General features: G+C 47.8%; 2 protein-coding genes across 2 annotated transcripts in view; one reads left to right on the forward strand and one right to left on the reverse strand.

Moving 5' to 3' along the window:
* Positions 1 to 13873, reverse strand: part of Acsbg2 (acyl-CoA synthetase bubblegum family member 2) — a 29237-nt gene that overhangs the window by 13442 nt on the left and 1922 nt on the right. Inside the window, exons 2-6 of the mRNA XM_028764387.1 lie at positions 12636 to 12865; positions 8247 to 8335; positions 6694 to 6814; positions 4926 to 5009; positions 308 to 457 (exon numbers count right to left, since the gene is read on the reverse strand). Coding sequence (XP_028620220.1) covers positions 308 to 457; positions 4926 to 5009; positions 6694 to 6814; positions 8247 to 8335; positions 12636 to 12865 — 674 coding nt within the window. The remainder of the gene's footprint in view (positions 1 to 307; positions 458 to 4925; positions 5010 to 6693; positions 6815 to 8246; positions 8336 to 12635; positions 12866 to 13873) is intronic.
* Positions 2831 to 13873, forward strand: part of LOC114618590 (long-chain-fatty-acid--CoA ligase ACSBG2-like) — a 28378-nt gene continuing 17335 nt past the window's right edge. The window contains exons 1-2 of the mRNA XM_028764379.1: positions 2831 to 2904; positions 8199 to 8377. The gene's annotated coding sequence lies outside the window, so the exon portion shown is untranslated. The remainder of the gene's footprint in view (positions 2905 to 8198; positions 8378 to 13873) is intronic.

Here is a 13873-nt window from a genome sequence, read left to right on the forward strand (position 1 = left end):
GAGAGAGAGAGAGAGAGAGAGAGAGAGAGAGAGAGAGAGAGAGAGAGTCACATAAACACTCACCAAAGAAACCATGAAACCAATTCCCCTTTCACGGACAGGAAAACTGAGGCATGACACTGACAATTTTCTTTTCTTTGCCCAGCTTTGCTCTAGACCCAGGTCTACACCCAAGCCCCCAGCTCCACTAACTGTCTGGTTCTCCGTGGGGAAAGACCCACATAGACCTCACACACACCTCCTTGTTGCCTGTTTTGGGGCCCAGAATGAGCCCAGGAAAGAGCTACCCCAGAGGGTCTCAGCTTACGTTGTCATGGCTCAGCATCACGCCTTTGGGGGTCCCTGTGGTACCGGAGGTGTAGATGATGACAGCACACTGGTTGGCCTTCTGGCTCAGGATGACCCGATCCAGCTGGATATTTGGAATACCATCACCCAGCTCCATGAAGTCAGGCCACTGCAGATGGGAAGGTGGGTGAAGGGTGGGGACCTGGCTGGCTCATGCTCAGACTCCAGCCTGGTTCACTGTGACTCCAGTGGGCCCAACGCAAGGCAGGTTGCCAGCAAAAGACCAAGAACTGTGAGAGCTCTCAGAAATGCCCTGTTCCTGGCCAGCTTCTGACCACTGCCTGTGCACTGATGGGCCTGTGAGCTCAGACAGGCCTTGTCTATAATGCAGGAACACTAGCCCTGTCTTTGGGGAGTCCCAAACAGTAACTGACTGCACTGTGGTCTTGGACAAGCAGCTGCTCTCTCCTGATCCAGCCCTCTGGTGTATTTGCAATCCTTAAGAACAACACCAGCTGTAGATAACAAAAGCCTGTCCCTCAAATAACTTAAACAAATGATTCTTAGACTTAAATTTAATTACTTATTTTGGTACACATGTGTAAAAGTCAGTTCTCTCCTTCCACTGTGTGCGTTCCCAGGTCAAGCAAGCCTTCTTGAAGGCTGGCCCCTCCAGGAAGCAGTGACCTCTGGAAAAAGAACTTCCATCCTTTCCTGAGTTCACGTCATGGCTTCCCCAACTTCTGAGTTACTAACTAGATGGGTCTGACTCCACCCCTGCCCCAGAAGTCACCCCTGATTGGATGAAGCCAAGAATGTCATCAGCCTAGGTGCTGGTGATTAGCCAGGATTTGGAGCATATGACTCCAATCACAATGAACATGAAGAAGTTACAGCGAATGGAGATTTCCTATTGCCTAGACTTGTCACTATACATGTGGCCACAGGATCATGAGGACCTGAAGGTCCTGGAGATTAGTGAGAAAAAGCCCAGATGGTACGAGCTTCTGGTTGCAGCCCTGCCTGAAGCCCACATTCTGAGCTGTAGTTAAAAGAACTGATAAATGACCTTCCTTGCTCAAGCCATTTGGGGCTAGGCTTTTGTTGTGTGAAACCAATGGCATGATTAGGTTCAAATGGTGCAGCTGAGAGGACTGAGGAACTGGGCCTAACAAGAGGGTTCCATTCCTAAACTGAATCCTAAGACTGGCAAGACTAAATTCCAGCACATAGGAGGCTGAGGCAGGACGTTGTCAAGTTTTAGGCCAGCCTGGGCTACAAATTTAAGACTAGCTTGAGGTACATATCCATATCTATCTCCACTCAAATTTTATACTCCACTACAGAGTAGGTAGATGCCATGGCATGTAACAGGATTATCCTGGTCCTTGTCCTCACTGAGAGGCACTCTCATCCACGGGGATCACCTCATAACCTATGTGTTGACTTGCTGTTACTATGGAGACGATGCTACTGCCACCTAGTGGCTGAAGGCCAGAGCCACTGCTCTAGGACTATCCCTTCCAAGAGTACTCTGCTCCAAACTCAACAGTCCCGAGACTGGATAACGTGGTCAGGACACCTCTAAGGAGGTTTTTGCTTTTTCTTTCCTCTTGAAACACATCACTTAAGGTTGAACAAAGACTCACACACTAGAGAAGAAGACACCAGATAGCCACACCCCCAGCCCCTCACTGAGGGAGTCTAGGCAGTAGTTCTACTTCTGAGCCATACCCCCAGGCCTATTTGTTTTAGTAGAAGATCTTAGTAAGGTCTTGCTCATGCTGACCTTAAACTCACAGTCTTCTTGTCTCAACCTTCCTAGTAATGAGGATGTCAGGCCTGTGTCCTCAGCCTTCCTTCAAAGATGAATGTTAGAGTGATCCAAGACACATACTACTGCTGTAGTGACACAAGACCTCAAGTGACCTGTGCGTGTGATCTGGTGTCTGAAAGACCCAGCAGCTAGAGGAAGCACTTACAAATCTAAATACATGTAGCTAAAAATAGCCAAAAATAAAATTATGATAGATTATGAACGTTTAGTTGGAGCCTGCTGCTTGCCCCTAAACAAGCTGGGAAACCCTGTCTGCCTTCTTTCCCCCAACCCATCTTCACTGAAAAACTCTGAACAAAGGGAGGGTGCCAAAGTCTCAGCTCCACATTGCTGACAGCCGAGGTAACTAGCTGTTCTAATATGGCCAGCCCACTCCAGAGTCTGCCCAGGAGCCCAGCTTCTGTCTACACTCAGGCACAGCCCCAACTTGTAAGCATGTTTCTGTACACTGTGTAAAGTTTACCCTCGTGTTACTCAAGTGCTGATTTCTCCGCCCTCATATCTTGTTTCAATCTGGTCTATGCTTATGTCAAGAATCTCTTGTCTCAAGTTTGTGTAAATAATTCTTAACCTTTATTCTCAGCCTTGTCAATAAATGCTGATCACCCAATGGCTGGACAGAATAGGAGAATAGGATGGGAAATCTGCCAGCCAGAGGAAAGAGAGAGGGAGATTCAGATCAACGAGGATGATGGAGGCTTTGGAGCCACGAGGAAGAGGTCTGGAGAGAGATCACGGAAACACACCTGAAGCCCAAAGAGCCAGGTTAATAATAATATGCAAATGTCCTGGGACAGGGATGAAAGGCAGTCAGATTAGCACAAAAAGTAAAGATAGATCATCTGCTCAGCTATTGAGGTGCAGTTATAAATAAATCTGAATGGTTTTGTGTGTGGTCATTGGGGACTAGCATAAAGTAAGGAAATATGCTACTGATTAATTCACTGCTACATTTATATTAAAGATATTTCACTTACACTAGCTCCTGACTGACGCCTCATCAGCCCTCACCTGGAAACTATAAAACCTCCCTGCATGTGCACGACTGCCTCAGCTCCAGGCTATAGGGCTGGTGAGCCCGCTCAGACGTGCACCAAATAAATCTACACTTATCTGCCTTTAATCTGCTCTATCACTATGACAGACAAACCTATTAACGACTTGGACATACTAAGTAAAATACTAAAATCTAAAATAATGAGTTATACATTCATAAATTGTGGAGAAATTAGATCTTAAGTGTTATCTCTGAAAAGTTTAACATTTTCATTTTATATTTGTTTGTTTGTTTGAGACAGAGTCTCTCTATGTATCTATCACTGCCTGTCCTGGAAGTCACTACATAGACCAGGTCTGCCAAGCTGCCTCTGCCTCCTGAATGATGGGACTAAAGGCATGTGCCATCATGCCTGACTTGTCCTGGAATGTATATCAAGTTGGTCTTGGCCTCACAGTGATCCTCCTGACTCAGTCTGCCAAGTTCTGGGTGCGATTAGAGGTACGGAATTGGCATTTTTTCTTAAAAAGAAAACTGTTAACTGTCCTGATCTAGTCATTCCACACTGCATACAGTTATGAAAACTGTTAGGTTGTAGCACTGACGCGACAGCTAAGCTTGATGACCTGAGTTTGCTCTCCAGGACCCACACGGTGGAAGAGAGGCAACCTGTCTGACATCCCCACAGGCCCTGACACTCCTAACATAAGTTATTGCAATAAGATTAGTAAAAATAAAGAGAAAATGATATGTAATAAATGAATGATATAAAATATGGGCCTGTCTCAAAAGATCATTTATATATATATATATATATATATATATATATATATGCAACTTCCCCCATGGCAGTTAAAAATAAGGTTTTAAATAACATGTATTAATCCTCTTAGCTTTCAATTTGAGATTTTTTTTCAACTGAGGGACCCTAAGCGCTTTTTCCAGTCCCACACCTTACAGCTTCCCCCTCCTGCCTGGGGTCAAGGCTAGGCCAAGTTCCATTCTCCACCCACAGGATCGCTCCTGAGTAAAGAATTCTCAAAGTACTGACTGATAGTCACCTGACCCTCTGCAAAGTCCCAGATAGAATTCAAATGCGTGTGATAATCCACCCACGCTTGCTAGACAATAGATTTAAAGGTTAATATGTTTAGCCAATAATTTTGAACTGTGACCTTGCTTATGTAACCTGTACCCCTAAAAAGTATAAAAACTGCGTGTAAAAGCCATCTAGGGTCATCTCCTCGTCACTCTCCTTGAGGGACTAACTGAAGGCCGACTCCGACTCTGACGGGCGGAAAATCCACCTCTTGCCTTTGCATCATCGATCTGCGTCTCGGTGTCTCGTTCGAAGGCAGCTCGGGGCGTCTAGAAGTAAGTGCCACTGACCGAGGGACAGGGTCTTACACAACTACTTTAATTTTCTGACACACAACATAATGACTTCCTGCCTTCATCCTGGTTTTGGGCTGAGGGATCACACTAAGTACCAGGACATACCTGCCACTAATCCTTGCAACATTGTTCCTGTAGCCCTGCACATTTCCTTCCCTAGAGTGGTCCCTTTGCACAATTTTTCGTGGAGTCCCTGGTCACTCACTATACATTTCCCTGTGTGGCTCCACCTCCACCTCAGTCGGACTCAAGCTCTCTCCTACTCCTCTTCTCCCTCACCCACATGCCCTGCCACTCCCACAGAACCCCTCCCACCCACATGCCCTGCACCCCACAGACCCAGCCCCTTCCACAGGCCCCTCCCCACAGTCCCTGCCCTTCCCACAGGTGCACCCTTCCCGCACTCACCGAGTACAGGTTTGTGCTGTTTTCCAGCAAGGGCAGCTTGTATTGCACAATGGCTTTCACGTTCTCCATCTTGTCTGCTGGAATCTGAAAGAGTTCCCTGTGGGCTCAGGGTACTGGGACACAGTCCACAGCACAGCACTGCCTCAGGCCCCGAGTTCAGATCCCAGCACCCATGTCGTGCCTTCTCCTAAAGGCACCTTGCCTGCAAGTCTGATGACCCAAGTTCAGTCCCTGGGAAAGCCAGATGGTGGGTGAGAAGTGCTGAACCCACAAAGCTTTCCTCTACCCTGCACACATACATAAATAAATTAATTTTTTAAAAAAGAAAATAACTTGTAAAGACAAAGGTTAGGGCTGTGTTCAGTGGGTAGAATACAAGCTGGGCATGGACAAAGGCCCATATCCAGTACCACATCAACTAGGTATGGTGGTACACGTTCTGAATACTCAGGAGGTCGAGGCAGGAGGACCAGGACTTTAAGGTCATCCTTAGTTACACAGTGAGCTGGAGACCAGCCTGGGCTCCATAAGTCCCAGTTTCAAAACAAAAGCAGCTTAAGATTGGCAACTGGGAGTCAATGGGAGCTGTGACACATGGTCATTGCCTTCTATCATCAGAAAAAAACTCACTGAGGACATGTGACCCACAACTAGAGCACGGGTGGATAGACATGTCCCTAGAGATGCCTCTAGGTACTGTTTGATCGAAGTCTGACAAGGTGGACCCACTGTCCTGCTGGATCGTGTATTTTGTTTTTTCAATGTTTTTGTCTGTGCATGTCTGTCTTTATGTGTGTACAGGGAGAGAGAGGATGGCTTTGGATTGATGTCTGGCATCCTCCTCCATCCCCTCTGCGTGTTCTTTGAGACAGAGTCTCTCACTGACCGACTAGTCTGGGTCCTGTCCCTGCCATCCTCTCGGCCCCTGATGGTCAAGCTTGAGCTGAACAATGTCTTGCCAGCTCGGTTCTCCTTCCAAAGACCCTCCCTCCAGATCATCCCGCCAGACCTAGGCAACGGCCAGGCATCTGTGCACACATGAGAAATAGAAGTTGTTTCTGTAACATCCATAAAGCAGAAAAATGAAAATAAATGCCACAAGAACAGAAAAAGAAGCCAGGTTTCACTGCACACACAAAAAGAAACTCAACAAACAGAAGGGAAAAATTTCACTGTAAAGCAAGTGGGTGTGTCATGTAAGTTCAGAGCTCAACAGAGTGGCAGCATGGCTGAAGAGGACCAAGAGGAAGCACGTGCTCAGGGCACAGCAGCTTGATAGCTGAAGCAGCCTCTCCTTTCCTTCTTTTTTCTTTTCCTGTGAGATGCCGTGATGTAGTTAAGGCTACTCTGGAACTTTCTCTGTAGCTCAGGCCTGCCTCAAACTTGTAGCAAATCCTCCTGTTTCAGTCGGCCACGTGCAGAGATCAACTGCGTATGAACTCTGTGAATGCTTACGCAGGCAGAGCTCAGCCACCCTCCATGCTGGGTTAGAATACTGGGTCTGCACTGGTTTGCTGTCTGCAGTGAGGCAGGGATGGCTGGCCAGTGGGCCCTGGACACCCATCCACCTCCCCCTCCCCAGTGCTGATGTTATGGTATGTATTGCGTTGGCCTCCAGTGAATGCAGGTCTTACATGGAGGTTGGGAAGTGAGCCCAGCTGACAGACCCGGGAGTCAAACACCCCCGACTTACCTTCCTTCCCCCTCAAAAGCAAGTTTTTCTGGAGGGCTTTTGTGGAAACCCCTCATATAGCAGCCAAGCACTCACCGACAGGATTTTCTGCAGCTGTTGGTCATTCTCCACTATCAAGACATTCACGTTGGCTTGCTTGATGACATACTGGCAGGCTTCAGCCGAGTTGGTAGCATAAATACCAACACAGAGGCCCCTGGGAACACAAGACTCACTCACTTGCACATGGACTATGTGCCTTTGAAAGAAATGATTCTTTTTTTTTTAAATTTTAGGTATGTGGGTACCTTGTCTGCATCTATGTCGATCTATGCATATTTACAGTGCCTAGATACCTAGAGCTAGAGTTACAGATGGTGGTGAGCTGTCATGAGGGCTCTGGTAACTGAACCTGGCTCCTCGGCAAAGGGGAGCCAGTGCTCTAAACAGAATTCTTTTTTAAAATTACATGTCTTTGTGTGGATGTGGTGGCTTGTCACACAGTGAACACATGGAGATCAGAGGAGGAGCCAGTAGGTCCCTCTTGCCACCCTGTGTACCCAGGGCATGGAGCTGAGGTCAGCAAGTTTTTGATATGTGCCTTTGTCTGCTGAGACACCATCTTCCCAGCCAGTGCTAGTGTTGAGAACTAGCAAAAGAAACTTATTCTAAGTATTACCACTATTTCAGACTCCATTTAGTCATAGGAAGAAACTAAATTCAAGGTCCCAAGCCCTAGGGGAATTGGAGACTTCCCAATAACTGAACATCTTCTGTTGTAAGGAAACAGTTGTCTGAGTCTAGACATCTCAAGAACAACTTCTCCATGTTGCCAACAGGGTCAAACAGAGTTCATGTTCCCAGGCCAGGAGCCTACTCCTGTTCTGATTGATGGAAACTCCCATGCTCAACCCTTCATGTCAAAACTTGACTGGACAATGCTACAGCCTACCCTCTTCCTTGCGTATTGGTTTCATCTTTAAATATTCTGTACTACATCCCTTCAGAGTCGTAGTTCAGCTCTCATGTCTGTCCTGTAGCCCTGATTGATTACCAGGTCATCGGCATTGACCTGGTATTTGAGTTATGTTGGATTTATGTCATGTTTAAGCCACAACAGCTAGTGTTTTATATAGGTCTTTGCATTGGCATCCTAAGGGCTTCAGCCCACCATCCAGCTACCCTGCTGGCTGTAAAGTTTAACCAGAATCATTCTTGCACAGAGGATCAAACCCTCAGCCCTCCCCTGCCCCATTGGGGGTCTCCAGATGTGGGAACTAAGCCCAGGCTGGGTAAAGCTCAGTGGTTAGAGCACTGGCCACTCTTTCACGGAACCCCAGTTCAGTTCCCAGAACCCATATGCCTAACAATGGCCTGTAACTCCAGTCTCCAGGGGATCTGATCCCCTCTACCCCTTTCTGGCCTCTGTGGACATCTGCACTCACATGCATACATACATGCATGTATACACATACATATGTACACCCACACATGTGCACAAATCCACAAATTTTAAGAAATTATTTTTAAAAGATAAGGCCAAGGATGGAAAGGGTAATTAACTCGGCCTTGGCTTCTGAATCAGGCTTTGTGCTGAACAGCTGGTGGCAGTGGTCTGTCAACACACTGAACCGAAGGGTGGAACATACCCAGCCATGATGGTGCCCAGAGCAGCGACGACCCATTCGACCGAGTTAAAGCCAAGGATGCCAACGCCGTGGAAGCGCTGCAGGCCCAGCTGGAGGGAACAGAACCACAAGAAAGATGCATCAGCTTTGGGGCATGTCCACTTCTACTCAAGATCTGATCATTAGGAGAAGAGAAAAACAGAGAAGCATCTGTACCTAGTGGAGAGCCACTATCCAGCCTGAAGTTGGGGTGCAGTGAGCTTTGCTCACATCCATCTGCTCTTTATTTCCCACCTACTTTGCTTCCATTTGTGAAGTCCATAGGTCATGGAATTCACTGCTTAGCCATTACTATTTCTTCAGTGAATAGGAAGAACACCCTCTTGGCTGTACAGTCATTCCACTATCCACCTCCAGCATCTCCCATCCTCCACACATGAATCTCTGAACCCACTCACCAGTAACTCCATCCCTCCCACGTCACCATCATCAGTTCCTGATGCTGTGGCCCTGGAGCTCTAGAGCCTCTTGGGAAGGAGATCCTGCAGTGTGCGTCCTCCCTGTGAGGTTCCCAGCAATGAGTACCCTGTCCCCAAGGCCCCTTCACTTAGCACCCTGTATCAGAACTCCCTGTTTTCAAGGCTGCATGATATCCTGGTGTACAGACATCACACTGTGATTCTGCAGCTGCACTGGGCACTTAGAGCTGCCTGTCTCCTGATATGTGAATGGTGCTGGGGTGGATACAGATGAATGGGTTTCCCTTTAAGACCTTGATCTTGATCCCTCTGAGCACATGGTGAGCGGAAGAAGTTCAGGGTGGTCTGCTGATTGCATGTCAGCATTGTAGGAAATGCGTATGAATGTTGTATGTGCCTGCACATGGGTGTGTACACACAGAGAGAGTCAGTGCTCACATACCATCCAGCTGGGTGTGTGGGTGTGCAGGGGGGCTCTGTTGCTTGTCTCTATGTTGAGACAGGTGGTGGACCAGGCATTCACCACCTCAGCCAGGCCAGTGGGCTCTTGAGATGAGCCTTTGTTCACCCACTGACCCAGGACTGTAGGAACACTCAGGCTTTTGACATGGGTTCTGGGCACTCAGTCTGGTCCTTGTGCTTGCAGGTCCTATCCAGGGAGCATCACCACAGCTCACTCCCTTTGTATCTTCTCATACTTCTTCCCTGGAGCTAACCGTGCAGGCCAGGCTGCTGGCCAGAAAGTCCAGGATTCTCTCTTCTTCACCTCCTTACGTAATGATTCAGATGTGTCCATGTCTGCAGGAGGCTATGTGCGTACATCTGACCTCAAGCCAAAGACGGTGTTGGGTCCCTGGGAGCTGGAGTTGTAAGTGACTGTGGGTCACTAAACCTCATGGCTAAGAAGCAAACTCACATACTTTGGAAGAGTAGGAAGAGTTCTTAGTACTGAGCCCTGACCTTTTAAAAATTACATTTACTTATTGTGATGGTTCGAATGAAAATGGCCCACATGGGCCTATATGTCTGGTTGATTGGTCCCCAGTTAGGAGAACTGGTTGGGAAGGATTAGAACTGTGGCCTTGTTGGAGGAGGTGTGTCACTAGGGTAGGCTGTGAGGGTTCGAAAGCCCACAGGAGCCTTGGCCTCCCTCCTTCTCTCTCTGCCCACTGCCTGTGGATCAGGATGGAAAGTTCTCAGCTCCTGTTCCAGCGCCATGTCTGTCTGCTTCCTGCCGTGATGGTAATGGAATAAAGCTCTGAAAGTGTAAGTAAGTCCCAATTAAATGCTTCCCTTTATAAGACTTGCTCTGGTCATGGTGTATCTTCACAGCAATGGTACAGTGACTTAGACAGAAGTTTGTACCAGGAGCGAGGCACTGCTGTGACAAGTCTGACCATGCTACCTGTTGAGATTTTTGGATACAGAAAGTGGTGGAACATTATAAATGGGACTTACTGGGCCTTCCTAGTAGGAAGACAGTTGTTCTGGGAGAGTGCAGACTGTGGAGGTATAGCTCAAGAAGGAAAAATATAAGCAACAGGGCCAGAGACCTTTCTCACGGTATTTTGGCAAAGAATATGGCTGCTTTTTAACCCTTGTCTAAGAACCCGCCTGCGGCTAAATGGAAGAGTTTTGGATTAATGGCACTGGCAGAAGAGATCTCCTGACAGTGACTGTCATGTGGTTGTTCGTGTTCAGTCTTATGTAAATTATTGTCTGAAAGAGCTCACACAGCTGAGAGAAACACAAGAGAAAAGGAGTACCGGGAAAGCTGGGCACGAGTTCCGTGCTCAAGGACTTGAGAAGCTGAAAAGAAAGCCTGCTGCCGAATCCTGCAACCTGTGACAGGAAAATGCCTAAGGAATTAAAGGAAGGTTTTTGCAACAAAGGAAGGCAGTTACAAGTCAAAGCTTGTGTGAATGTAGGTCTTGGCGCTGGACAGTCTCCATCCCAAGCAGGCAGCAGGACTTGGCAGCATCAACCATGTAGTTCTGGTTTTAGACTCATGAAGGGTAGGAGAGTCAAATGGTTGTGGAATCTCCGTCTGTGGCTAAGGAGAGCTGTGGAGAGCAGGCTTGTGGCAGGGGAGTCCCTGCATGGAGCTTTGGAGAGATTTCTGAAGTGTGTGGAAGTGGAGCCTGGATTGTATCAGAGAGCTGAGGTGATGGTGATGCCAAAGCAGAGAGAGGACAGCCGCGTAGTGGGCATGGAGCCAGCCCAAGGGAGAGCGGATGGCACACAGCAGAACTGGAGCGGGGCTCTAAAGAGCCCTTCGACATCGGAGTATGGAGTTTCTGGGGTTTGGTCTCCTTGGTTCAGTATTTCCTCACTGTGCTCCCTTTTCTCCTTTTTGGAATGATAATGTATGTTATGTGTCATTGCATGCTGAACACATGTGCTCTGAGTTTTGATTTTACAGTTAAGAGATTACCTTGAGTCAGAAGACACTTTGAAAGAATGCTGAGACTGTAATAAACTGTGTATTGCCTCACAGACAGTTCTGCTAGGCTCCTCCGAGCAGCGACCTAACAACAGCTATGTCAGCAGCAGCAGCTGGTACTACCTGCTCTCCACTCCATCCTCCTCCTCCTTCTCGCTCTCCCTTCTCATTCTCTCTCTTTTGCTCTGTTCCCACATGTTCCTGGCCAGCCTCTCTCTCTTTCTCCACTTCTCTGTCCCCACTTTCTCTGCATCTAGCTCTTTTCCAGGTCCTGCTCGCCTCTGCCCCCCTAACCCCAATAAACTTCCCTTAAATCAGGTCTGTATCATGGTGTGATTTCTCAGGGGGGCACCTTGACGTGGACCTGCCAGGTCCCCATCCCCACTGGTGCATTTTATTTCATAACAATGTGGCCTTCTGAAGTTGGACTGAATGAATTTTTGCATTATGTTATGACCGCAAGCCTATGGGGGCCAGAAACGAGGAGAATGTGGTGTTGGATGAGAGCAGCCCCCACAAGCTCGTATGCTTGAATGCTTGCTCTCCTGTTGGTAGAACTGTCTGGGAAGGAACGGGAGGTGTGGCCTTGTTGGAGGAGGTGTGTCACAGGAGTGGGTTCTGAGGATTCAAAATTCCACCCAAGGTCTGGAGAGATGGCTCAGAGGTTAAGAGCACTGTGCTTCCAGAAGTCGTGAGTTCAATTCCCAGCAACCACATGGTGGCTCACAACCATCTGAAATGGCATATGGTGCTCTCTTCTGGTGTGTCTGAAGGCAGCTATAATTGTACTCATATACATAAAATAAATAAATAAATCTTAAAAAAAAATTTGCTTTAAAAAAAAAGTTCTACCCAAGGCCCAGTCTTGCTTTCTGTCTCTGACTTGCTCTCAGCTGTCAGCTCTTAGCCTCTGCTCCAGCTCCATGATCCCACTATGAGGGTAATGGACTAAACCCATTAAACTGTAAGCCATTCCCAATTAAAATTTTCTTTTATATAAATTATACATATACATATATAATTTATCTATATAAAATTATATATAAACTTTCCTTTTATAAGTTTCCTTGGTCATGATGTATCCTCACAACAATAGAAAAGTAACTAAAACTATGTCTTATGTAGCCCAGGCTGGACTCTGGTTCACTGTGTTGCCAAGGCTGGCCTTGAACTCCTGGCCTTCTTGCCTTCACCTCCTGAGAAAGGATGACAGGTGTATACCATCACATCTAGTTTTACGTAGTGCTAGGAATGGAACCCAGGATTTTGTGCTTCCAGGAGAACATGCTGGCCACTGGGGCTCAGCCCAACTTCATTCCTTTTTTGTTCATTTTCTGAATGAACACTGTCTCACCTTGTACCTGAGGCTGGCTTGGAACTTAGGCCCATCCTTCCTCAGTTCCCTGTATACTGCGGCCCCAGAGACTCCGCCACCAAGCTCTGTGGAACACTGCTTCTGAATGGCTGAGTGGGAGGGGAGCCACTCACCTTCATCAGAGATCTGGCTACCTTCCGACACACTTCATAGTACTGGCTGAATGTCAGCGTGTCCCACTTTTTGCCGTTCTTCGTGGCTAGGGCTGGATAAGCGCCGAATCGTTCAACAGATTCCTGAAACAGCTCGGGGATGGTCATTGGGGTCTCGTGGCCTGGCCCATGTTTGGACAGCCTCAAGAGCACCTCTCCGTCACAGTGACTGCTCCACAGCCTGGGGAAAGCTGGAAGAGGTGTGGGTGAGTAGTGCTGCTGTAGTGGAACAGGGAGGGGTGCTCTATACGCTGGGCCAATGCTCTCTAGCTGAGCCACAGCCTCAGCCCTCCCAGGTATTTTCAAAGCGTTTTAATATTTATTTATTGATATATATGAGAGTGTTTTGCCTAAATATGTCTGTGCACTGTGCACCTGCAGTGCCCCCTGAGACCAGACGAAGGCAGAGCGAGAGTTCTTCACCGCTAAGTGACATCTCCAGCCCCCTGGAGATTTTTGTTCAAATGGAGGAAGGGGCTGGAGTGCTCAGAGGGCAGAAGGACTCACCACCAAGCTGCTGACTTGAGCCCAAGCCCTGGAAAGAGCACAGGGGAAGGAGAGAGCCAGCTCCTGAGTTGCCCTCTGAGCTCACAGACTGAGGCATACTCCACCCTCAAAACAAACAAATACTGTAATTATTTTTTTCTAAAAAGGGACCAAGCATGGTGGCACCTGTTTGTCAGCTCAGTGCTCAGAAATTCCAAAGTTTAGGGCTGGAGCAAGGAGCAGGCTCAGAGTGTCAGTGCTGTGCAAGCATGAATTCAGGTCCTATGCACCCAGTTAAAGAATCCAGGAGTGGGAGGGACTGTATCCACAACCTCAGATGAATCGGAGTGGTTTAGGAAGACCTCCAGCATGGCCTCCTGGCCTCCACACACGTGGGCGCGCGCGCACACACACACACACACACACACACACACACACAAAATGGGGTTTGAGGTCATCCTTAGCTACATGGTGAGTTCAAGGCTAGCCTGGGCTAAATGAGACATCATCTCATAAGGGGAGATCAAAACAACAAACAGAAACTGAGAAAAGGATAGACAACAGGATCCTGGGACATCAGTGCCCTGTGGTTTAGCTATGATAAGTTCCTTCTAAACCTAGGTGGTTCTCAACCTTCCTAATACTGCGACTCTTTAACACACTCAATGACACTTTAATACAGCTGTGCATGCTCTGGGGACCCCCTCCCCAAT

The sequence above is a fragment of the Grammomys surdaster genome, unplaced genomic scaffold (genome assembly GCF_004785775.1).
Source record: "Grammomys surdaster isolate TR1022 unplaced genomic scaffold, NIH_TR_1.0 62, whole genome shotgun sequence".
In the NCBI taxonomy this organism is placed as follows: Eukaryota; Metazoa; Chordata; class Mammalia; order Rodentia; family Muridae; genus Grammomys; species Grammomys surdaster.